At 49.7% G+C, this 24,404-nt stretch overlaps 4 protein-coding genes across 4 annotated transcripts; 2 read left to right on the forward strand and 2 right to left on the reverse strand.

The window, feature by feature from the left end:
* The first annotated feature begins 2,936 nt into the window (after nt 1-2,936).
* LOC34622340 lies at nt 2,937-3,824 on the forward strand. Its single transcript, XM_022735507.2, has one exon. It carries the CDS (start codon nt 2,937-2,939, stop codon nt 3,822-3,824), a length of 888 nt encoding a protein of 295 aa, XP_022591844.1.
* A 545-nt stretch (nt 3,825-4,369) lies between these two features.
* Nucleotides 4,370-8,821, reverse strand: LOC34622339 (uncharacterized protein C3B8.09). The gene is made up of 10 exons (XM_026333837.1): nt 8,488-8,821; nt 7,936-8,261; nt 7,287-7,517; nt 6,860-7,076; nt 6,388-6,590; nt 5,941-6,193; nt 5,367-5,664; nt 4,981-5,141; nt 4,577-4,692; nt 4,370-4,468 (listed from the first exon to the last, which is right to left on the reverse strand). Exons 1-10 carry the CDS (start codon nt 8,819-8,821, stop codon nt 4,370-4,372), a joined length of 2,238 nt encoding a protein of 745 aa, XP_026189622.1.
* Nucleotides 8,822-13,351: 4,530 nt separating this feature from the next.
* Nucleotides 13,352-16,580, forward strand: LOC34622337 (ribosomal RNA-processing protein 8). The gene is made up of 9 exons (XM_022735504.2): nt 13,352-13,415; nt 13,540-14,429; nt 14,859-14,953; nt 15,140-15,193; nt 15,361-15,424; nt 15,600-15,706; nt 16,024-16,120; nt 16,320-16,423; nt 16,478-16,580. The coding sequence occupies exons 1-9, from the start codon at nt 13,352-13,354 to the stop codon at nt 16,578-16,580; spliced, it is 1,578 nt and encodes a 525-aa protein (XP_022591841.2).
* Nucleotides 16,581-16,732: 152 nt separating this feature from the next.
* Nucleotides 16,733-20,526, reverse strand: LOC34622336 (phosphoglycerate transporter protein). The gene is made up of 10 exons (XM_026333838.1): nt 20,467-20,526; nt 19,766-19,982; nt 19,551-19,642; nt 19,158-19,335; nt 18,715-18,788; nt 18,002-18,542; nt 17,683-17,835; nt 17,385-17,455; nt 17,140-17,199; nt 16,733-16,885 (listed from the first exon to the last, which is right to left on the reverse strand). Exons 1-10 carry the CDS (start codon nt 20,524-20,526, stop codon nt 16,733-16,735), a joined length of 1,599 nt encoding a protein of 532 aa, XP_026189623.1.
* Between the last annotated feature and the right edge of the window lie 3,878 nt (nt 20,527-24,404).

Raw genomic sequence — 24,404 nt, forward strand, 5'->3', positions numbered from 1 at the left:
CTTGGATAAAGGTCCCCCTTCACATCAGCTCCTAACCAAAGGTAATAGGATTGATCAATGTGAGGTTGCGTAAGCGCTGAAAGATCCCGTGGTGGGTCTCCAACTGCGGCTCTACCCCTTGCAGCCCCATTCACAGCTCTGCAGCCTGCGTGGACAACTTTCGGCTCCCGTGACACGCCTTCTCTGTTCGCCAAGCAGCCTGTTTCCGGTGTGGTGTCTCCCGTTGTTTAATTGCTTCGAAGTTTTGGATGTGCTTGCAGCTCCAGATTACAAGAGCCGTCTTCCTACAATCGTAGCAGGTGCGCTGTTGGAGGCTGTCTGAATCTGCCTAGGAGTGCTGGTTTGCTCACTTAGTTTTGGTTCAACGTAGACTATAAGCTAGACCAGGTTGGCGCACCCCCTCACATCCGTCACTTCTAAGTCCGCATGTGGCTCCTGCTTTCCAGTTAAGGAAGCGGGAGCTGCTTTCATTTGCTCGTGAAGCCTCAATTAGTCCATCATGCGAAAGCCTAAACGGCCAATGGTTTAATTGCTGAGTCGCTGCCCATCCTGCGACCATCTGAACTGACACTTCACTTTGAACCAAGAATAGCCGCTGATGAAGTATTTTTAAGTCACGCCGTGTCTATTGCTCATCAAAGTTCAACATTTCGCGATGTACTCACCTACTGATAGATGTTCCTGTCTAAGTCTTCTCAACTCTTCCAAATCTTGCAAATGAGCTAAGCTTTGCATAAAGCGATAACTTGGGACATGTGAAAGGATTACACTGTGAAAAAGTCTGTGGGCAGATGACTCCCTCTGTACGAAAAAAGAACATCAATGTCCGTGGCCCCCATATACATGACCCTGGAAGCGCTTACTTGTCTTAATCTGCGGAGTGCAAAGCGAGGTACATCTCCAAACAGCTGATTGAAGTTTCAAGTTTGCACGCATCCTTACGGCCATCGTACTGTTCTGCTCTGCTGAACCTTATTAAAGCGTTTGTAAAGCTGTTTCATCTGGTGACAAGTCGTGCCTCTTAACCACCTATGAAGCCACATATTTCATATCAGTTTGCAAGCCCACCTCTGCCGCCCCAACAGGCATTGCGCCACCGTCAACTTCCATTGCCATGGAGCTTTCGCTCCTAGACTGCTGCTTAATCGAAATAATTTTTTTAAATAGCTTGACCAAATCCAGAAAACGGCTGTGGTGACACCTGACATCCCAATTCTTCCACAGCTCGTGGATGAGCGCAGAGCAGCTCCGTGAAGCCATGCTGTGGTGTGGTAGCAGCTGTAACTCTCAAACTTACGTCTTTGTAGGGAAGTGCGTAGCTGCCAATGACGCGAAGTCATAGAGGCTACCGAGTAATTTTAAAAGGGCTTTCCGTTTCCCGCACTCAACCCACTAGAGTTCTTAATATGATGCGAGACGCAGCTAAGATGTGGCATCATAATTTATTCCAAGACCCCTTCGTGTGAAATCAAGTCTTGGGAATGGAGCAGAACAGACATTCATTGATTTTCTCAAGCTTGTCACCTTGAATTCCCTTTATGATTTTGTAATAGCTTTTCTGAGCCAACGGAGAATCGCTCCTTTGGCTCAGTTTCTGCATCTGTCGCAGCCCTGTTCATAGGACAGCGAACTTAAGCGTCAAGCAGATTCAGCTGCAGTTTGATATCAATAAAATGAATTGAACAGCACTTGCTGTACCTCTGATCATTCAGTGGTTTCTCTCTGATCTGCGTAGCTACTGGTATGAGTTCATTTGGACAGCGAGGGGCAGCGGGGTGATGACGCCAGATAAGAAACTCAAAACTTCGTTAAGACTTTCGTGAGCCTTTACAACTGCTGGAGAAAACGTGTACAAAAGTTTGTGTGGAGGTAGGCTGACCTACAGTAGTACAGAAGCGATGGTCCAGCTCCGAGAGGCACCGCACTACAAAGGGCCAGAAGGTGAAGAAAAACAAATGTATTGAAATTCGATAAACCAAATCACTAAATGTGAACGAAGATGCTCGGTTAGAAATGGCAATTTTACCACGCCGCGTTGCGCGCGTTGTACTCGCTGAATATGCAGGCTTGCATTCTTCCCATATACCTGAACCGCCCTCATAGAAATCGAAAACTTCGACACTATGTTTATATGGACTAACGCTAAACATGTGGGGATTTATTTGTCGTGGTTGACAACATACTACTGTAGGCTTATGTTCAACGCGGGCCGCAGAGAACCCCGCTGGGCTTTTCAATGACAGGCCTCTGCAAACCCAAATATAATGGTATGGGAAGCAATTAGAATTAGAGTTATGGCACTGCAATGCCCCTTTCAATGTGGAATCAGGCTGGCATTGCTCGGCCTTTAGAATTTGGGTTTTGTCAAAGTGGAAACAGGTCACCGGCAAGTAGATATGCCCTTTTGTGCGAAAGCGCCACTATTAAATCTGTCAAAGGCAATTTTTTACTATCTATTAGTTTGAACTTAAGTATTTTAATCCCTTTCGGCATACTGGAGTCTTGGGCGCGCATGTAAGGTTACCGGCGCCTGACCGATAGGCGCCACCCCCCGTCACCTCCGGTCACCCTCCAACATCACAGCCCATGTAGGAGAACCAGGTTCCTCAGTTTTATAGAAATATATGTCTAGAAGAGAAACATATATATGAAACAACAGGTGAATTACACAGCTACGGGCTACTGGCCTTGTTTTGGGTTGTTTCAGTCTGGCCGATTATAGCGCTGGTTGGCACTGTTGACCTCATGAGCATTGGCATAGTTCATAGTATCACTTTCCACAGCCTAGTCGAGTTTGTTCGCCTACACCTATGAGCTCTTTATGCGCTTTTAAATGATTCAGTAGGCCTTTTCTTAGTGTCCCTTGTCTGCCGCAGTTGGTGTTTCATGGTGTCACTCAAGATGTATGGTGTTGCAGGTTTACGCACGATCGCAAGATGGCACCCAAACACCTTATCACTGTGGCTCTTGCGGTCGCCCTGGCTGTTCATGCGGACCCTGACACCCCTAAGTGCGAAAATGGAGCAGTGCACTTTGAGGGGCACGCGACCTTTGAGGATAACCAGAAACCCATGCAGCTTTCAAAGGAAGCTGTGCTGACCATCGATGTTGAGGAAGCCTCTTCCTCGTCAACCAAGGCCCCCGTGTACAGTCACAAGGTTTCCCTGGATAACTACTCCATTAACAGTGACATTACGTACAACTTCTGCGCTGATCTGCAAGGACTGGAATCGAAGAAGGCTTCCCTCAAGGCCCATATCGTCGACCCAGCTGAGGGCAACAAGGTGGAATACATTGGGGAGACAGTGGTTACCACTGGCAGCGACTCTTATGAGGCTGACCTCACTCTGGCGAAGGTTGAGCAGGGCCCAGCCGGCGAACCCTCTGTGGCTGACTGCAACTTTGGGCCGATGTCTGACGAGGTTACTGGCATTGCAGTGAAGGCCTTTGTGAAAATGACCTCCCCAAAGCCCCTACCCAAGCCTACCTACCTAGCGGTGACTCTGCAAGAAATCAACCCCGAAACGGGAGAGCCTGAGGTCATTTCTCTATTTGCTGGAGACATTAGCACTATCTACGAGCCCGGTAAACCCGTGCCCGCCTTCCTTTGCGCCAAGGTGCCAACCGCACCGGATTCTGCAAAATACACTTTGGATGCCACTGTGCACCTCGGCTGGGATGGCTTTGCCAAACTTGAAGATGAGGAGAGAACCCCCAGGAAGGGCGATCTCGTGGCCAAAAAAGGGACGACGCTTGAAATCACTCCAGAGAAGCATGATTACAGTGTCGATATATCTGTAAAACCTTATGACCCGACGGCATAAACAGATTCTGCCTAATATTGTCCAACGCGACCAAAGCCGGAAACGCTGGCTGCATCAAAGCCTTCAGGTCATCGTTTTTCTCATCGGCTCCGGCGCAGGGGCAAGGGCCTATTCGTGTAAGCAGTAAGAAGCTGCTGCCGAAGAAGGAAACAGGCAGAGATTTCACGCTAGTGCCTAATGTCTCACCCTTTCCTCTCTCGGACGACCTCCGGCGGAGGGAAGGTGAACTTTGAATTATTCTCTTCAAACCCAAGCCAACAGCTTTTTCTAGCCCTAGTTTCACATGCTCCCTGGTACACTGAATATGGCCTCTCCCCGTCCCCCAACTTATGCTATTGTCAGCGCTTGTAAAGAATTTACTACCTGGCCAGTCTTCGGCAACACCTTGGGGAATCACGAACTGGCGATATCGCCGTAAGAGGCAATGTGCAAAAATGCACAAAATAAATTCCCGGGTGCGAGTTAAAACTGACGCTGATCGACAAGCACCCGTGGTTCATGCCCCATTCAGAACCCCTCTATGCGAACGATTCAGGGTAAGGGAGTTAGCGAAGAGTCCTCGACTTCTTCAAATTTGTTCGAATACCCGACGTTTCGCCTTCGTAGTTGCGGTCCTCCACAGCGCGCATTTCCGGGCGAATCGACTGAGAAAGAAGCACATTAAATAGTTGACACGAAGGTCCGGATACTTTTGTTCTCAAGCTCCCTTCAGACACCCTGCCTCTACATTCAGATACCCAAAAGCTTCTTACCTTCAGTTTCTTCGACTTCTGCTGATACTTCATTCTGTTGTGTACCCTGGCATTCCCCTCAAACTTCTTTCGCTTTCTGATAAGACCTTTGTTCTTCTCGATCTCGCGAGTGATGCCTACAGTAATGCCAATCAATGAGGCACTTGCATACGTGCACTTTGGCGCTTAAAATCTATATAAAAGCAGCGCTAATGGCGAAAATGTGAAGGGGTTCTTGTGGTTAATATAAGTAGGAATATCAATGCAGCTGGTCTGATCATGTTCGCCCGTGTTCCTGATTCTGCTGTCTTACTAGCACAATATGTATATATTTGCGTATCGGTCTGAACCCTGTACCCATACATATCTGCATAAAAGAAGGGATAATACGAACTACCTGTGATCCCGCAAACCTCCCTGCTCACCTCTCTGACCCGACACTTCCTCCTCGATCTGTGGGAGGAATTGCATGGCCTTTTCCTGCATTCGTTTCTTCTTCAGTTCCTTCTTTCTTCTGGCTTCGCCCGCGAGGGCCTCGAACTCCTCGTCCGGTTCAACATCGTTACTGGGCAAAGGAGCCCTGTGTCTACGGAGAAGCAAAAAGGACGGTAAAGGATGAAGCGATTGATTATGTGTAGATGTATATTGAGGGCTGGAAACATGAAAATTTACTCAACTCCCTAAATCATCCCAGCTGTGCGCTGGCCAATGCTACAAAACGGATACTGCTGCACTCGATCTACTGAACTTGGCGCTAGGGCCGCCAGAGTGTTGAGGCGGCCACTGCTACAACAGGAGTGGCATTACGCACCTGCCTGTGTCGTTTACACGCCGACTAAGATGCTGAACATTCTGTTGCCTTGAAAGTACCAACTTCTCCGCGTTGGCTTTCCTAGTCTTCGCTGCCTCGTCTGCTGCCTGCTTGGCTGCATTGAGGTAATGGCCAAGAGCCCCCCGTGCTTTCGTCCGTTGTATCGGACCAGCAACAGATTCAAGCCCATCATCTTCTAGCGCAATCGACTCATCGGCGAAAATTGCCAAATCCTCCAAAGTCGAGCCAACAGCAGCAGCAGCACGGCGTTCAAACAGGGCGCGTTGAGCCGCTTGTGCTGAGTGAGAAAGTCAGGAACAGCAGAGACGGCAGGCATGCAATGAGACGTCGTACCTGTTGCCGACCCTCGGCCGTATAAAACGTAAAACGCTTCTGCTCAGCATAGAGCATACAAGGACTCATTGCGAATACCTTAACCCCTGCGCCAGTGGCCCTTCTGGTCTATACCGAGAAGTGTAGAGAACGATTTCACACGAAAAACAGACAATCAAACGGTGAACGGCCAAAAGTAATGCAAAGAGGACGCGTCTCGGCCTCAAAGCCATGTCCTGACCCTTTCGCTCTTTCTTGGAGAGAGAACGCCTCATCATTTCCAGCTCCTGATCATCATCGTCGAATTTGCTCGCCCCAAGAAGACCAGCCTCCCGCACAGCCTGGCCGTGCGCCTTGGCGGCTAGCCACCGCTCGATTCCAATTTCCTCTGGTGCATCGCCAGCCACTGCCCGAACAGCGCGAACCAGCTCGCTCTTCTGCAGCCGAGCAGCAGCCCTCTGCAATTCTCGTGCAGCCTTATCCTTTGCGGAGACCTGAATAGAAGGGACGCACATAGCTTCACGGCCGACGACACTCTACAACCGAAACGCAAGGAGAGAATAAAGAATGCTGCTCCAAGCAACACCTAGGGGCCCCATGATACATGTATATGAATATATATACATATAAATATGTTCTTCTTAACGCCCTGTACCAGCATGGAGCATCAAACAAGCGTTGGACTTGCCTTATCCTGAGTGTACTCCATTGCCAGCATTTTGGGTGCTTTATAGGTTTGCACGTCCGTATGAGCTTCGCCGTCGCTGCCAGATTCCCCGTCCTCCGTCCCCTCCTTCTGGAAATCAGGCTCTTCCGCGTCTTCGTCAGACTCGCCAACAGCAGCGAAAGCTTCGGGTCTGGCACGAGGAGCTGCCGCAGAAGCCTTGGACCCTGCGAGAAACACCAGAAAGTGAGTCAACGACGAACGGAGTTGAAGCACACGGAACATCCAGAAGGTCAACAATGACATTGTGCCAGCCACGGCTAGACACCGACGATATCCACTGGCGTTCATGAGCAAACCCAGCGAGGAGCACACCATAGGACCACGCGGCACTTCGGAGCAAGCTGTGGCTACACCTACAGAGCTAACACACGCCACTACCCCATAGAGCTGAAAAAAGAAAGCACACAACAGCAAACAGTGTGTCTATGCCTACCTTCTTCTCGGCCCATCAGAAGAAGCTGCTCCAGTTGGGGCTTGAGCGCCGCCTCCACGGGGCGGATCTTTTGTAGCAGCAATCGCGACTCAATAAGCCTCTCAACCACCGGGTGGCTGGCGATAGAGACGCCATGCGCCTTTAAAACCACGTAATAGCTCAGGTAGCTCAGATATGAGAGCAGCAGCTGGTTCTTCGTGTCGAACAGAGAAACGCCCTGCGTCCACGCCGGTTTACCCAAGCGCATGCAAAAACACGTCTTGAACTAAAAACAGACACTTCATGCACAAATACACGTGCAGCACCACACACTGCCTCCGCAGTGGGACTCTTTCTGCACTACAGTTCCCGGCACGAAGGCAACCATAAACTACACAACACATGAAGATGGGTGTTTCCCCAAAGCCCGAACATCGGCCCTGCACACTTCTCTGGTTAAAAATTTCCTGCTCCGCGCAAGCGCCACAAGAGGCATCACTTTTTCGTTGACTTCCTTCAACGCCTCCCGCAGCTCTCGCAACAGCCCCTGCAGTTCGGGGTGTGCAGACGCAACAACTTTCTCCAGCTCCTCCTTGCTAAGCCCCACTACCGCTGCCTGTGCCTTTTGGTGCTGCTGGTCCGCGTACATTGAGAAACCGTCGAGGATGGCTCCGACTTCCTGTGCAGCCCACAGAAGACACCCGATGACACGCAGGCAAAAGCTACGCAACATCCACCACGTGAATTTATGCGCTGTATCTGAAGCGTGTATCGAGGCATGCTCCCTAGCATGCAAATCTCGCGCGTGGCCGTGCTTTTCTGCAGCACGTCCTATTACCGCCAAATTCGCCAGAATGACAGACTGGATCTGCCGCGCAGCAGTGCAGTTTCAAACGCTGCTGCTGCCTATAAGGAGGCAGTTTTGCTCCAAACCTTTTTTGCTACAGGGGTTAATCGTCCAAATGCAAGTTGCACGACTGCTGGCCCCGCATAAAGGCCTCCACCCACTGGTGCCACGTGCGCCTCCCTAATACAGCAAAAGGCTTCCATGGGCGCATTCTGCTCGGGGTGTCTGCTGCAGCAAGCGCAAGCCTTACCGCATCTAGTCGAGCCTGCCACAGAAACTCCTGCTCCGTCTTTTCATCGCCCGCTTTTTCTGATGCCTTGTCTGAGGCCAGTGACTTTCCTTGCATGTCCAGCAGCTTCCGCAGCCCCTCGAGTGCCCGCGGATCTGCACCAAAGTGCTCCTCCTGCATGCCCTCGACATCTTCCACCTCGTTCACCCTGACAGCCTCCGCCACTTGCAACTGTAGCTCTTCCTCGTCTTCACTGCTCTCGTCACTGCTACTACCTCCGTAGAAGTCCTTCGCCCGGCGGCCCCATGCAGTGCGCGCCTCCCCGTCATCCGTAGATTCACCATCATCTGCATCAGAAAGCGGCTACACCTGAAACTGCTCATGTGTGTTCAACCGATACGCGAAGCGTGTGTGTGCACGCATGCAACGTGCACAAGCATCGCCGAATCCATGCATCTGCAGTAGTACTGGTCTCTACCAGCGTCGCGGCTTGACTGCTCAGATTGGGGGTTATAGAAGGCGCAAACCATTCATCACCACAATGCAGAGGCGAAAGAGGAATGAGTTATGTACCTGAACCTGCTTCGGCCCCTTGCCCTTCATCTGATTCGTTATCTTCTGTCCCCTCCCCTGTGCCATCTCCACTGTCTTCTTCATCCGCAGCGTCTTCTGCGCCCTCCAGTCCCATCTGTCGCATCAGAAGCGCCTCATATTCACTAGATTCTTCGTCATCGCGGCCCCCAGTAAGAGGCAGGAAATCAGCGGATCCGTCGGATAGCTCCCCATCCGGTATCGCCGATGACTCCAAGACTGACGACGCCGCACGCCTTTCGGCCTTAGTCGAGGTGCCAGAGGGTCTCGAAGGCTGAGCAGCCGTACGGCCGCTGCCCCGCTTTCCCTTGGCCATTGAGGGATGGAAAGCGAAATCGGAAGCTCCGTGCCTGCAGCCCCTGGCGAAGATCGAAATGGGAAGAAACAACACACGCAGTAGCCCTCGACTTGAGAAGCGCCGATTTTGCCCAAGAAGATACCTCAGATGCACACAGAAGGCCCACGGAAGTGGGATTCGCAATGCAATACGCAGCCACGGGAGGCGACAAGTGAGCCTTCAAGTTTCTTTTTCGCCACCGATCAAATGGCTGCTATGAGAACCAAGCAAGAAAAAGTCAAGAACACAGCAGTTTTAGGGCGAAACGCGCATCCGAAATACAATTTGAAACAAGCACAGATATATCAAAAACCTTCCTTTTGGCCGAGGACTGCGGGGTTTGCGCACCGTAGCCATCTACTGCCTGCCTCCCTCTGCCTTTTGTAGCTTCTTCAATGCCCTACTAGCACTTGCTTGCCTTTATGGATCAGGAAGGCAAGGAATAACTACAGGGCCTGTCAGGTAAAGCCATGTACATGCATCCTCAAGGGGGCCCCGTGCAGCCCCGAACTCCCTGAGGCAGGCGTCAGCAGGGATGCGCAACCAGGTAGCTGCATGCTAGCACAGCTATAACAATATTTAATTTGAGCGTAAAATCGCTGGGTAGAGCTAAAGGTAGCCTTTCTACTCTTGCTTTGCCGCATGGTCGGTAGATGGTGCCGCTGTGGGGAGGCGCGGTACTCTTAGCTACTCCGATGGAAACAAAAGATCCCACAAACCTTCGCCCCACATAAAGATTATAGTTTTGTCAGGAATGCGTAGAGGCTGCAGTAACAGGAGATGCTGGGTGGTCTTTCGATTTCTTGGTCTTCAAAACGTACTGTTATTTCCTGGTTATATCATCAGACGGTAATATGGAATATTTCGCTGACTTGCCACTTTAGCAGTAAATGCGTACCCTAGAGGCCGCTCGGGTGAGGGAATGCGCACAGCTTTATGCAAAGATGAGGGTTGCACATGACGTCAACGTGAAGCTAACAGACATTCTCTTATTGGAATGATGCAATACACGAATGCCTTTAGTGACGACGTATTCTGGATGCAGCGTGTAGCTGGCAGTGCTACAGTTTTGCACTTACTACTACACTACATATAATAAAGAACCAGTGAAGCATTAACCATATGATTTGGCTGTTCATATATCTTGTTTACTGCACAGGATGGCGCTACGTTGGTAGGGAAATTATCACTTGTGTGCATGTGCGCTTGATGCTTTGTGTATCCGGCTGCAAATACTCGGAGCTCTTGAGGGTGCCGCTACGCGCAGCCTAGCTGCCCTTTTACCCTCATATCGGAGGCGAGGGCACGGAGGGAAGGCGATCCTCTGGAAACATTAAATAAGTTTTTGTGAGTTTTGTATCGAGCCTGGATTTAGGAGTCCCCACTTAAGACCATAGGTAAAACTCTTCCCCATTAGAGAGCAATAATTATGTCTTTTGATTGAACTAGGCGTCGTGCGGATTCCCCGCCATCATCGCAAGGGACCGTTGTGGACGGCAGGAGAACTACCTTCGCATCACAAAGGACGTTAAGAGAAATTATGGCTCGTTCCGTTCTATTCGTGTTGGAAAATGACAATAAACTTCCAGAGGTTGGTGCAACCGCTTTGATGCTGGATAAGCAGAGAGAACTGGGGAACTGGAGCAGCGTAGGGGAAGTATCTAAGCATGTCATTGGCTAGGTGTAGCAGATACAGCGATGCAAGAAGGGAAACCGCCCACATCCTGCACGATGCGAATCGAAAATGTGCGAAGAGCAGTGCTCTTCAGCTGTAGAGGTGCCTCGCTAAGCACAAACGAGGACTGAGAACGCGGAACTCCCTTGCGCAAGATGCAATGTGCTGCACTACCCAGCTTTTTATTAAGATCCTCACATTCAGAGACTGGGCTAAGGAATTACAGTCTCAGATTACTTGAGATTCCGATAAATAAAGGCGAAGTGTACGAGCACGCGGCTGGAGCAGTGCATAAGAAATATGCAGGCGGGGAAAGCTACAATTAAACATTTTCCACTGCACTAGTTAAAAAAATACCTAGGAATTAGTGAGAATTTAACTACCTGGCTTGACCATTTGCACATATAATCGATTGTAGAGTACGGCCAGCTTGATACACAAGACGCAAGGTTTGTATGCGTGTGCCTTACACATGCGTGAAATTTAGTGACTGCTCGGAGTGCTAAGAGATTACAGCTGCGCGCCCTATTCCTCCCTCTCCCTCCTGTCGGAACCCTTGGGGGCGCGGGTATGCGGAAAGGGAAGTTGTTTTCAGAGCAAACACTCGGTACCCTCTTAAGTTTTTACTTTATCACTGTATCAGGAGTTGAGTGTATCCTCACTAAGACCGTGTACGAAAGACTAAAATTTGGGTTTCAAACATGGAGAAAAAGTTGAGTAAAGGAAAACCACGTGTTTGATTCGCGTAAGCGTTCAACAATGACATCAATCTTGTTTATGGCTATATTAAAAGGATCTTTCCGGTGGAAACCAACGTGCCGTTGCCGCCAACAAGTGGATTGCACCAGCTTGGTGGGACCGAACAATTCGAATCCTCTTTGGCAAGCCCCACTCAACATAAAATTTATCCACCCTTAACATGCATGGAAAGCCATCAGAGGTAGGGCATGGATATGCAGTGGAATAGTAAAGCGCTGGGTCACCGCAGCTGAAGTACTGCAGTGCTCTTGCACTCAAGCATGCAGATGGCTCTCCTTTTCAGACCAGGCAGCATGAAATGCCGAAAAAAAGCACACTAAAATTTACTTGTTATAGGAAGATCTAACCAGTGGAGGGTGGTAGCCCGTCGGTTTCCTCTTTGGGACATTGTCTACCCCGTCAAAAACAGTATTCCCGACCAGCAATGAGTCTCGATGCGAGATAGACGCATCTTTTGGCCAACAGAACAGTGATGTTATCGGTTAGAGCCCCAAAATTACGTGCGCTTCCTCATATGCTGTAGTATGCAGATAAGCTCGAACACGAAGATCGAGCAGCGAGCTTCACAACGCTCAAATACTCACAAAAAGCATATCCAGCCAATACCCAACCTGTCCCTGAATCACGGGTAAATTCGCCACATGCTGCCCCGCTTCGACGAGTTTCCCAACCCCCTGGTATGCGTGGTCTTCCTCATGATCGTCCACAGGCTCCCCTATTTCCTGTAAAGTGTCCTTCCTCACTTGTGAGAGATACTCACTCGCGGCTGCTCTGCTACGCACCGCACCAAGGAGCCGCAGAAGCCCCGCCTGGAGCTCACGGTCTACACCTAGAGCCCCTTCTTTCACCTTCTTCTCCCAGAGTTCTGCTGCTTTCGCCTGCTGGCGCCGCACCTGCATCTTTAATTCATGGCGCTGAATGGCCTCTTCCACATATTGACCAACTTTTGCCTCTGTGCCTTCCACAATCCGCGCTTCTAGTTGCAGAGCTGCGCTCTCTAAGCACGCCAAATCCATTGCCATGGCTTGGCGGTATGCTTCTTGTCGTTCCTCAGGATTCTTTATGTTTTCTGGCGGGACAAAGTTCTTTGACATTTCCAGAGCCTTCTGGAAGTGATGCAGTGAATCATTCCAGGATTCGTCTTCAGTGGGGTAAATCAGGCCAAATCCGCTTATGTACTTTAGTTGCTGGAAACGCTCTTTCAGGTCCGAAACAACGGGCACCGTGCCATCGGATCTTATGCGTAGTTGACTCACAGTGCCGCTGAGGCTCGAGGGATCCATGAGAGAATCAGGCGGCAGCGCGTCAAGAAGGCCAACATCCTTAGTCTGCTTCTTAGGTAGAACGTATAAGGCTCCTGGAATGGCAGCGATCAAAACCACTAGCGCCATCAGCGCGATCGCCATCGTTCGGCTTTGACTTCCTTCCCCCTTTCCATGAGGCGCGCTCACGGAATGCGGAGGCCACTGAGTAGCTTGAATCCCAGGGGCCTGTTCCATGTAAAGACCGGCGTCATACTCTGGCTGATATGCTTGCAGCTCCATTAAGGAGCGCTGGGCATCTACTGGCACAGGCTTCTGCATTGTGGCAATCGGGTATCTCGAACTTACGGCCACGCACGAAGTCCAACCAACACCGTTCCACGGAGGCTAAAATGCGTACAAATATCCTGCTATGGCTGTGAGACGAGGAGTGGAAATCAAACGGGACCGGTTCCTGGCATCTCGGCGAAGCGCAAAAACTAGGACGGACTTTTCAGCCTTAGGTGGCACTAATGTTCCCTAGGAATGTTTGGCCATACAAATTATGGACAAAATTAAAAAAAATACGTGAATATGCGAAGGGCTACTCGATGTTTACACCAGCCTGTCGTCTGTAGATGCTGTGGGAGAGGGGCGGTCTGTGGCGGTGAGCCAGTCGAGGTAGTAAAAGAAAGCATTTGTATAGCGCATCATTTCTAATAAGAGCTGCTGCTATTCTTACTCCACGAATCTTTTTCTCTATCATTGTTGAAGGCAGAGCCGATATCTGGCGTTATTATACGATGTATTTTGTACAGTCTTCGAGCCGTCAGCATGCTGACGGTTGGGGTCTACGATACTACGTTCTTTTTGTCCTCTCCTAAAACACGCGGCGTATGTATGGCGTATCACCATCTTATTTCCCCGTGTTTGGGCACGTAACGTGCTTCAATCCTACCAAAGGTGCAAACAGTCGCCAGTGCGCGCAGTACATAACATATGGCATCCTAAAGGGCCTTCAGCGCCCACTCCGCTTTACTGGAAAGGCACTAAGATCTCATCAAGGGACCCGATCTCGGTCTTCTACTGTTCTGCTGGTGTAATGTTATCGCTGCGCTTCAAGTCCAAACGCAGAGCAGCTGCACATGCCCTTGGGTCAGGTGGCGGCATCCATGCGCAGCAACTGGTGACTCCTGAATCATTAGACAAGCGGAATTGTAATTTCGCTCCACCCGTCCCCGGATCCAACGCCTGTTGTGGCAATCAGGGCCCTAATCACTCCATAAGGGCGGAAAAACACAGCGCCAAAGGCCAGCGAAGCCGAACCTCTACTGTACAGGCAGTGGAGGTGCCCAAGGAAAAGACTAAAGACCTTGTCAGCCTCCGTGATAGATCTCCTCGAGTTCATCACCTAGGGGCTGACACTTCTGGTGGCGCCGCCCCACACGAGAAGAGTAAAAGACGCAGCCACAAAAAACATCCACAACAAGGCCATTCGCAGCAGCCAAACAGCAAAGATGGACTGTTGCGGAACTGCTGCAGCGAACATTCGGAAAAAAAGCGCACCAGGCCCTTCGACGAAGAATTCCACCATGGGGCGGATACAGGCAACCGCACAGCAACCAAAACCAGCAAGCGTGCCTTAGAGTGCTGGGCAGATTCAGGAATGGATAAGTTTCCACAAGAAAGCATGGATCTGCAGGATGAGGCATGCAAGGATGTTCATGCGAAGAGGCAGAAGTTGCAACTGGTAAAGCAATTTGCAGCTCGAGGGGCAGCAGCTAATAGTGCTGCTGCGCTTGTGGATCGGCTGCACGGCAGCCGCTTCCGCTCCCTCAATGAATTTTTGTACACCAGAAGCGGAAAGGAGGCCATGGACTACTACCAGAGGGACCCCAAACTCTTTGATCTTGTGCGTCTATATGGCTGCTGCTTACCCAAGTGCACTTCTGCATCTTTTCTTATTTTCGCTCTTCGTAGTTGCTGGTGGGTGCTTAGCTAGCAGCTAGTGCATGCATAAGCTGTTTTCTGCATTTGCCTCTGCTGACCGCTGTCATGTAATTTGGGTAGTGCTAACTAAGGCGAGACTTCTGTGTTAACAACCGCCGAAGCAGACAGCACAGCTGAGCCACAGGTGCCCCTGGCTGCTGCTCTCCAGACACTCCAGGCGGCAGGAAATGGGGAAGTGCTCAGTATAGCGCTTTCTCTGTAAAACCAAGATAAGGACTGCTTTAGTATGGCTATTTAGATCACGCACTGCAGAGGGCCAATAAACCCTGTTTTCCAGATACACTGCGCAATGTTGTTGTGCTGTGTCGTGCCATATCTTTTGCCTTCTCAGTACCACGCGGGGTATCGTGCACAAGTGCGGCGATGGCCGTTGAATCCCCTGACTTATGTTGTCAGTTGGCTCAAGACGCAACCGAAGGAATGGGTGTAGGTTCTATCTTCTATCGCAACAAAGCATTCCGCTTTTCTCACCCTCGCACCTGTGCCAGTATTCACTACAACAATGGTTGCTGTCAAGCGTGTAAAGCAAAAGCAGACGGTAGAGCTACTTCTCCCACGAATGTGTGATAAGTTCCAGTGAAACACATGCGTTCTTCCTCCGTTGCGCTGTAGCGTTGGCGACTTTGGATGCGGCGAGGCAACGCTGGCTCTCCAATTTCCCGAACGGTAAAGGATCTTTTTCAATGCGGATGCCTATGTGAAGTTTATGCGATAAGCGTTCGCCTCAAGAGCAGATTGCAGCTGCTTGCTCTCAATTGGGTATACTGGTACAGTTACAGCGGGCGCTCGCTTCATTTCAGATTGCACTTCATAACTAGGGTGTTCCGCTTCAGGCAGTTTTACTCGTTCGACTTGGTGGCGGGAAACGAGCGGATCACTGCCTGCGATGTCTCGAGTGTATGTCGACCTGGATTTGTGTACACTTAGCTGGACAGTGCGCTTTCTTAGCAAACCTGCAAGCTCTCATTATCTGCTTGTGTACTGGTGAAGCTAACTTCCCCAACCTTAGACACAGCAATGAGTTACTTACGCTTTTTTGGCTGCTTGTGTCGATGTTGGTTTCGAACTGCAGGTTCCCCTGCCAAATGGACACTTAGACGTGGCGATTTTCTGTTTAAGTCTGATGGGAAAGGATTGGCCATCTTTTTTAAAGGAAGCTCATAGAGTCCTGAAGCCTAGGTACTTTGCATGTGCACGCGTGCCTTTGCCAAGTCTAATTTCACAGTCTAGAGCCATTTGTGAATGGCCGCATGTTGACGCGGTTGGTGTAAGTGCAAATCCCATAAAGCAATTAATCGGAAGCTAAAAGACATCACATCATTACTTATTGCCAATCGAAAACCCCCGTGGACTCACAGACAGGAACTCGACATATGGCGCCCTAATGCTATGCTGTGTTGACCAGTCTATCAGGCATTCACCTTTGTGCAGTGGTGCGTCAATCCCAAGCGCGCTGAGTTCTAATCACTAAACCTATGGCTGCGACTTTCTTTCAGTGGCTACCTGTTGATAGTGGAAGTTTCTTCGCGGATTGCGTCATTGCAAGCGTTTATCGAAGCTGTTGAAGGCTTGGGATTCAAAAACAATACACGGGTCTGTTCCCTTCATACACTCCTAAAAAGAGTGTCAAAGTGTGGTGCAAGCCGCACGAAAGTGTTGCTGCTAGCTATATTGATGAGCGCAGGTGGAGTCTCAGCGCCCAACAGGTAGCCCGCTGGTCGCTAGCCAGTGGCACGGAAAGCTTGCGCATATAGCTTTTCAATTATATGTTACTCACTTTGTTTATGTGTAGGAGGACTTAGCGTCGTTCTTCGTTCTTCTGGAGTTTGCCAAGGATATTCGAAGCTCAAAACTACGTAGACACGACCCTGAGCTCTCCGAGAAGCTCTTACAGCCGTGCCTTTACAAACGCCGGTAGGATCGACGTTTTTCTCCAACCTCACGTTTAAGCAGCAGCAATAAGGTAACAACGGCCGCAGGCGCTGAAGAGCCGGCAGCAACAGCATCTGGAGCTCATGTGAAGTCCTCGCACGGCTCCAGAGGGAACCCATAGCTCGTCTATGCAGGTTGGTGGCACTGGAATTTGCATGGTGCTTTTCCGTGGCAAGAAGCTCTATGCGACTGTGATTCACGATTTTCTCCTCTTGTCCGTCGGCAATGTGGCCTCCGCTGCTAGTGATGTCTTCCAGAGTTCTCGAGGTTTTGCTACTTGGACGACTTGGAACTAGCAGACATCGGGTCCCCTGCTGGGGGCGGGGTGTAATTTCTGTCGGTGCGTGTCCGCATCCCTGTGCTTGCCGCACGGAACGTCTCGTAGGCAATAGCATCTTTGGGGTACGTGAAGTGCATTAGCCCGTACTGATCCGCAAACAACGGTAGAGCAGCACAACACCGTAGATCAAAATTCACGTACTGCAAACAGCTTCCATTTAAATAAGGACTACGTGTACGTGACCTTCCACTAGGCTGATGGCGTTGCAGTATTTGAGGTGGAACAGCGCGCAGCTGGAAATGTGTATTGGAACATACGCGGTATAACGCAGCAATTCGGAGCAACGGAGAGTGATGCTGGTGAAATCGCTAAAGTTTCGGTTTAAAACATTTGGACTTACAAGGAAGAAACATACAGTCCACGGAAATGCGGTGGCAACTAGAAGCGCATTTGCTAACGCCTGTGAAAAAATGCCACGGAGATCAATAATTTTTCTGCATTAGGCACCAATACGAATTGCTCTGCCACCTGGTTCATCCATTTAGCGCGCAACGGGCACAAGAACCATATCCATCAGATTTTGAATGCTCCGCCAAAGGAACTGTCTGAGTTGGGGTCGCCAATGCAGTTAAATAAATGTCTCACGTCCGTGTTTCTTTCTCGCTCTACCGCAGCGTGGAATGGTACACCTGTCCGATATCCAAAGATCGATTCAGCTGTGTCAAATGAGAAAAGCACCTGCATGGCACGATTTTCATGTTAATAGTTTTTTTACGCGAAACTCCTTGTGCGGTGAAACAAAGGATTGGCATGATAGAATAACAGTCAGAGGTCCCTTTCTCCCCAGTACGCGGCTTGAATAAACGTGCTGAACATACTGGCACGAGCCTTGTAGAACGCACCAACCTATGGTGTGAGGGCTTTGTATGGGCCGCAAACTCACCAAGAAGAGCGATAACGGGAGACCCCAGAAGGGCGGAGACACTGCCCTCAACAGCAATTTGGGTGGCAAAGACCGTAGCACGCGAATCCGGCTCCACGATTTCTGAGAGGATCGGCCTGTTCACTCCGCTAGGACACCAAGATATTGCGAAACCTGACAGATCCACAACAATAAAAGGAGCAAGAAATGCAGCTGTTCAAATGGTGGATCCCAGATCCAGAAGACTTGACGTTCGGTGGGAAAAGAGCTCTTCGTGTGGAATGCGATGTGCAAGGCGCCTTTTGCATCGCAGTCAAGAGAGGAACAAACTTCAACTAACCCAAAACAAGCATATCGATGGCATAGAGACCAAAAAACTCTGGCCTTCTTGGGATCCCGAGGAGCCCGATGTAAATCAGCGGCAGGGCCAAAAGCGTTCCAAGTTGCCCAACAAGAGGCCGGCCGTGGAACTCACTCCACCGCTCAGCCTGATCCCCCAACCATCCCCCAAAGAGTGATCCTAAGAGTCCTCCCACCAGGGGACAGGCTGTAAGCAGAGAGGCCTGCCAGTCCGGCATTCCGACATACTGGAAGTAAAGCGTGTAGAACTGAAAAGCATGCAGTGGGATGTAACCGCAGACACCCTGCAGGAGGAGCAACAGGAATGTTCTGCTGAAGGCAGCGCGGCAAAAGTTGTGGCAGCGCTGATAAAAATCAGTGAAAGCGCCTTTTTGTTGCTTGTTGCTGTTTTTGACTAGATCTAATGGTAACTCATTCACTAGGGTCACTTGGTTGCGTGGTGGCTCTTTCGCAAGAAGCTGGACGAGGGAAGCAACGAACAGCGACAGCACGCCAGCAGAAAAAAAGGCGAGGCGCCAGCCCTAATGATTGCATAAGAGCGCAAATACAAGCGGAAAGGGCCGTAGAACCTAGTATGAAAGCAGAACAGCTGTTTCAGATTTAGCCCAGTTTGCTAGGTGAATGGTTACAGAATAATGCAAATGCAGCCTAATGAGTTCATGGGACTTGTTGCTGCGCACAGTGTGCAATCACCTTTACGCCCTCTATGGCTGTAATATTGGCGACGGAGCCACCAATCATCGCCCCCATAATACATCCTGAGAACCACGGCACAAAAAGTGATATCAAGAAGGTATACGCTCACGTCACTTTACGTACAAGGCGGTTCTCATGGGCAGGAAAAATGATTGATAGAGCTAAAAGCTGGCACACAGCCTGACAGAAGGCAGCAGTACCTGCGCAAAGGAAGAGCTGCAGCCAGCCATAGTGCTCTCCTCTCATTGTGGGCGGGAACAAATCGGCAATCAGCGACTGCGCTACCGGGCCGATACTGAATGCCCACAGCACACTTAACTATTTCTCTGCAAGCAGCTAATCATTGCAACTATAGGACCTTTGCAAAAATCAACACACTAGTAGTCGTCAGTCTTTGCTAGCCTAGCCTCTGCAAATCCCCCTTTGAATTAAGACTTACCTGGCCATGGCGATGCCATTGAGCACCTTAAGGAGTGCAAACTGCCAGAAAGCTGTGGAGCTTCCCAAGAAAATGGATACAATTCCCCACCCAGCGCAACCCAAAGAGAGTAGCTGCACGCGGGAGCTCCTATCAGCGAGCACACCCCAAATCAGCCCGGCGATTGCCTGGGAAGCGCTCTGAAATACAGAAATGAAGTACAATGCACAGTAATGAAGTAAATGCAGAGCAAAAACCTGCTAAGAAGCTTTGTGAACAACCATATAGACGGGAATGGGCTGGCAGGCGCTGAAACCTGGTGTGAATTCTAAATGTAAATAGAGAAAACGCTCACCTGGTAGAACACCAGCGAGCCAAGGTCCTGCAGGGCCCAGTGGAAGTCAGACTGAAGGACCTTGAAACTAGCTGGCATCAGTTGCATATCGATGCCTTCGATTCCGCACACTACATTTAAGACTGGGACCACAACACCACACATGCAGTTGCCTGTTACAATTTGATATTACAGTCGCCATACGCGAGTGCGGAAAACGAAATACATCCACCCCTGGAGGATCTGTGAATAGCACGACCGATAAAGAAGTAATAAAAGACATCGACATATGTCACTTCTGTCCGCTGTACCTCCACCATCTTTGTCACATGTATGTGGCGTCGCGGGATACCTACCAGCTTGCGTGCGGGCAGCCGATGCCCGCAGCCGGAATTCCTCATTTTTTCCTTTTTTGCTGGGTATCACACTGGTACAAGACCATGCACAGGAGCATACAGATAAACCGAGAGCTGGTACACCATGCACTTCCTCAACTAGGGCCCACAGGGCGTTCTACGTTGCAGGTTGTGCAATGAAATACTTCACACTAATTAGGTATGTGTGTTCTAGCGGGCTTTTTCATGGCAAAAATAGCAGCATATTTGAGTTGAATGACTGTGGTGCAAAACACTTGTCTTTGTTAGTGCCAAGAACTTGAATCGCCTCAGTTTGTAGTTGTCTTCCTTTGCGAGGAACATAAGTACCTGCAGTTTCCGTCTCCCTGCATCAGCAGAAGTCCCATGCCTCCTGGTTGCTCATTAGGGGAAGGCATATTCTCCAACTTCACAATTCCTGCTGCACTCCGCCTTCTGCCCTATAGACTGAGGCGAGTGGGAGCTGCACGAGAGTCGTCCGTCGAAAACCAAAGTCCCCATGAACATGGGGAAGATCGATCAGTTACACACATAACACTTATATTCGGAAACAGAAAATTGAAAAGATTACAGCTTTGTTTGAGCCACAGTTGCTAGTACACTAAGCCGCATGGCCGACGGACCAGACCGGTTCTCCTGTAGCCAAGAGACAACTGTGGAGATGGTGCCTCTCCGTAAAACATTCCAGCGCAACAGTTATCACTTCAAATAAACTAGTGCTCACGCTAAAAATTGTAGGTAGATAAAGGAACAGATCAGACACGCAAGCCTTAGACAGCTCCTTGGGCTTCACCAAAGGACGTTTGTGGGAGACTGTTGGCGTGCATGCACGACCAGGGATAATTTCGCCACCTGCTAGACTTACCTGTGTATAAGTGTTTTTTAGTAGTTCAGTTATGATGTTGACTTAATTGAATCGTCCTTTGGCGCAGCTGTGTGTACTGTCGAACGGGAGATCGAGACACTACAGCCATGTTGACATTGCAAGAGGAGAACGCAATAATCTCTCCCGTAACACACTAGCCTCCTTATGACCACTGAGTGTGTACACAAGTGCGACTGTGCATGAACATTTGGTAATAAGTGTGCCAGCTTCTTTTTTTCGCTTGCATTTCAATGCTGTACATGACTCCATTTATGGTTTCCATTGAGAGACTAGCTCCAGCCTCAATACAAGCCTAACAGGGACTTACTGAGCGTGAACCAAGACAGCTCCTTCCCGACCCACACCTCTTAGAGTGACTAGGGAAAAGCAGAGGGACAGCAATCTTGCTAGGATGCGTAGCGCATAGGCACAAACTCTAAGCGCTGCAAGCATTCGCAACTAGCTGAAACTACCGTTCAGCGCATGTGCACACGTTGCGTCTTTTGTTCAGGCTAATAGTACTCTACAATAACGAAAATATATGGACAGGCAAGCGAGGTAGTCAATACCTACTCATCCTTTGTTAGGTATAACTGGCGTAGTAGAGGGGAGTTATTCGAAACTTAGCCCGGCATATATCCCCTGCCCCTAGTCCCTCCTCGCTTCAAAAAGCACGCGCACGACAGTAAAAGGATACCCTAGCTGTCGCCACTCCTCGAAGGGCGGAAACATGAAAACCGCGCATTCTCATAAGAAACGAGTGTGCACATTAAGAGTTGAAGTGAAGTCGACTGGAGCAAAGGCACTCATACTAGCCAATAACGAACGGTTGACGCATGTAGCGTGACCTATCTTAAAGCCTTTTGAAGGATTATAAGGAAAAATGTAGGGTTGACATATCGTAGAATGCCTGCGCATGAATATGAGTGCAATGAACACATCGAAAAACCACAAATGGGACCCTTAATAGCAATATTCATACGTGGAGGTAGCTACTTTCAGGTAAACCATGTGCTGAGGACCAAGTATTATCGGCGGAAGAGAGGACTACCATTCGTGCCGAATAGCGCTGTAAAACAGAGCCACAAATCCCCCCGCAGGCAACCAGGTCCGCAGCAGCTCTTTCGTCAAATACTGAGAGCTGCAAGCAACTCCTGTGCAGTGTGCCACCAGCGCTCAAGGGTTCGACATTCAGCAGTTCTGCGCCTTCCATCAAATCCGCCGCCTTCACACGGGTCAGGAACCTCGGTAGAACAAGCAATGCATTGCTTCGAGGTAGGTTGGGATGGCAATTAGTCCTGGCCACCTGTCTACGAAAGATGCTATCTAGTCATCTCGTAAAACCTGCGGGTCAACCAAAAACAAATCTCTCGGCTCAACCACAGCCAAGCGCCACTCATCCAAGCTCCGTGCTTGTAGCTCTTCAGCTTTGCGCATACACCCGCGTACACTATCCAGTTATTCTTTATGTCTCTACGTGGCTACGGTGAGTTGCTAATTCTGGACCTACGGGTCCAGGCTCCGATCGGAAAGCGATCCTCAGCGTATACAAGGGATGCGGGAGAGGAAGGAGTAGACGGGTGTATTGTTGAATTCTAAACGCCCTCAACACAGGAAAAGCCTCAAACTGAGCAAATGAATTTTTGCAAGCGTGGAGTCACATGAACTACAGAAGAATTCTATTTGTGCACTTGGTCTGGTCATCTGGCGCGGAGTGGTTCGAAAATTGTCTTAGTACAGCCAGTGTGTAGGTAAGTTGTGAGGCAAGCCATAGAGCACCAAAGAAAGTCGGATTCCTATCCGTGAGGGCTCCTGGGGAATTCGTGTTTGGCATAGGCGAAAATCTTTAACGAATTTGTGTGATAGTACTGGATTAAAGGTTGGAATAAGCATATTTGCTGAGTCTGTCAACAACGGCGTACATGCTATCTTGACTCTTGACACCCGGCAGTCCATCAAGAAAGTCCAATCAGATGAAACTAAACCCTGGCATGGATTCGGAGGCCTTTGCAAGAATCCAGGTGTATAAAAATTTCCCAGTCTGAGCTACTGATATTCTGAAACAGGCAATGCATATTCTATCCCTACTTTACTTGTCTGAGCCCTTCAGAACAATTACGGTTTCACCCGTGCAATGTGCGTCCCACCATGAGCCAAAAGAACGTAACCACTCGCTTTTCGCAAAACCACTAAAGAAGCCGGATGAATGGGTGCCGAAACCAATAATCACTTACTTTCGGTACACGCCCCTACCGACCAAATGCAATAGCGATTGGGCTGCGCATTAGCGAATCGCGGGGGCACTGCGAGAGTGCATCAGCGACACGTTCTTTAGCTCGTTAATAAGTTTCGTTGTAAAGTCGCCTGGCAGGGAGGACCAAGCCACCGAACGACTCTTGGATTGTCAGAGGCTTGAATACTCTTTGTTAAGTACACTAAAGACTGATGATCGGCTTGTAAAGCAAAGTGACCCCCATGCAAATAATTTTCGCCTTTTCCACTCCCCACTACAGTGCGCTAAGCTGCTGTTTCCTCACTGGACACCGCTGCTTTTTTCGGGGAAGCGGCGAGATTGAAAAGTAATATTGTGGGGCTCCAAAAAACCTGTAGGCTGTTGGAAGGGACTAGCACCAACCGCTTCGTCAATGGTTTGCGCTGCTAGGAAGACGTGGAGTTCTTAATCTAGCAGCGCAACTACTGGTGGAGCTACAAGGTGGCTGATAAGCGTCCTTGTTGCGACCTTGGCCTCCTATATCCAGGTCTTAGACGGAACCAAACACTTGCGCACCTTTTACGCAGCACTGCTTGTCCCTGAACAGCTGATCCACACCTAAGCACTATAGGGGTTCTTGACTCTTTCGGCTGAGTACCGAGACGTCGTCCATCTGTGCAGCCATCTACCCGTTCTTGATACTCTCATCAAACCACGATTGACTTGGCGCTGCAGCTCCGCTGAGACATCAACATGTTTAGCCGGCGTACAGGTATACTCGATTGTGCAAGTGTGCAACATCGTTTTGTGCCTGCTCTTAGGGTGAAATGAAGACTTGTGAAAAAGAGCCTAGGAAAGTCACTTGTCTTATAGGCTATTGATTCATGCAGCTGGTCTGATAACTCGTCAATATGAAGCACTAAGAAGTTACGCTTTGCACCAATCTTGTTGAGGGCCTTAAGGTGACGCACATATGCCAAAGTCCGTCCTTTTTGAGCGCCAACATCCGGTTGTGCCCGATGGCGCTGGTCGATTCATGCACTTTGCCTTTTTTCAACCATTTACGGACAATCCACTCAATACGTTTTCTATGCGCTACGGGCTTCGAAATGTTGCGAAATAGAGCTTAGGGCTGACCCTGGAACTAGCTCAAGACGGCGAGCTGGACGACCAGTCACCGGCCAGCCCGCTGGCAGCTCGTCGCTGTTGAGCACATCCGCAACTTCCGCCTTGATGTTTTTCATTCTTGCTGTTTCTTTGTTAGACGCTCAATGCAATGTTCTACTAGCAAATATGTGAAAAGCTAGCTAGGAGATAATGCGTGCCCAGAACGACCTCAGGCCACATGTAGACTCGGCCTCGCCTTGCTGAAGTACCAGCTCTACCCCGACGTCTATTGAGTAAACGAACGTTGTTGAGGAAATCACAAGATAAATCTTCCTAGCACTTCCTGGCACGTTACCTTCGCAATGCGAAGCTGTGGT

This window comes from Cyclospora cayetanensis, unplaced genomic scaffold (genome assembly GCF_002999335.1).
Source record: "Cyclospora cayetanensis isolate NF1_C8 unplaced genomic scaffold, CcayRef3 CcayRef3_contig_31, whole genome shotgun sequence".
Lineage (NCBI taxonomy): Eukaryota > Apicomplexa > Conoidasida > Eucoccidiorida > Eimeriidae > Cyclospora > Cyclospora cayetanensis.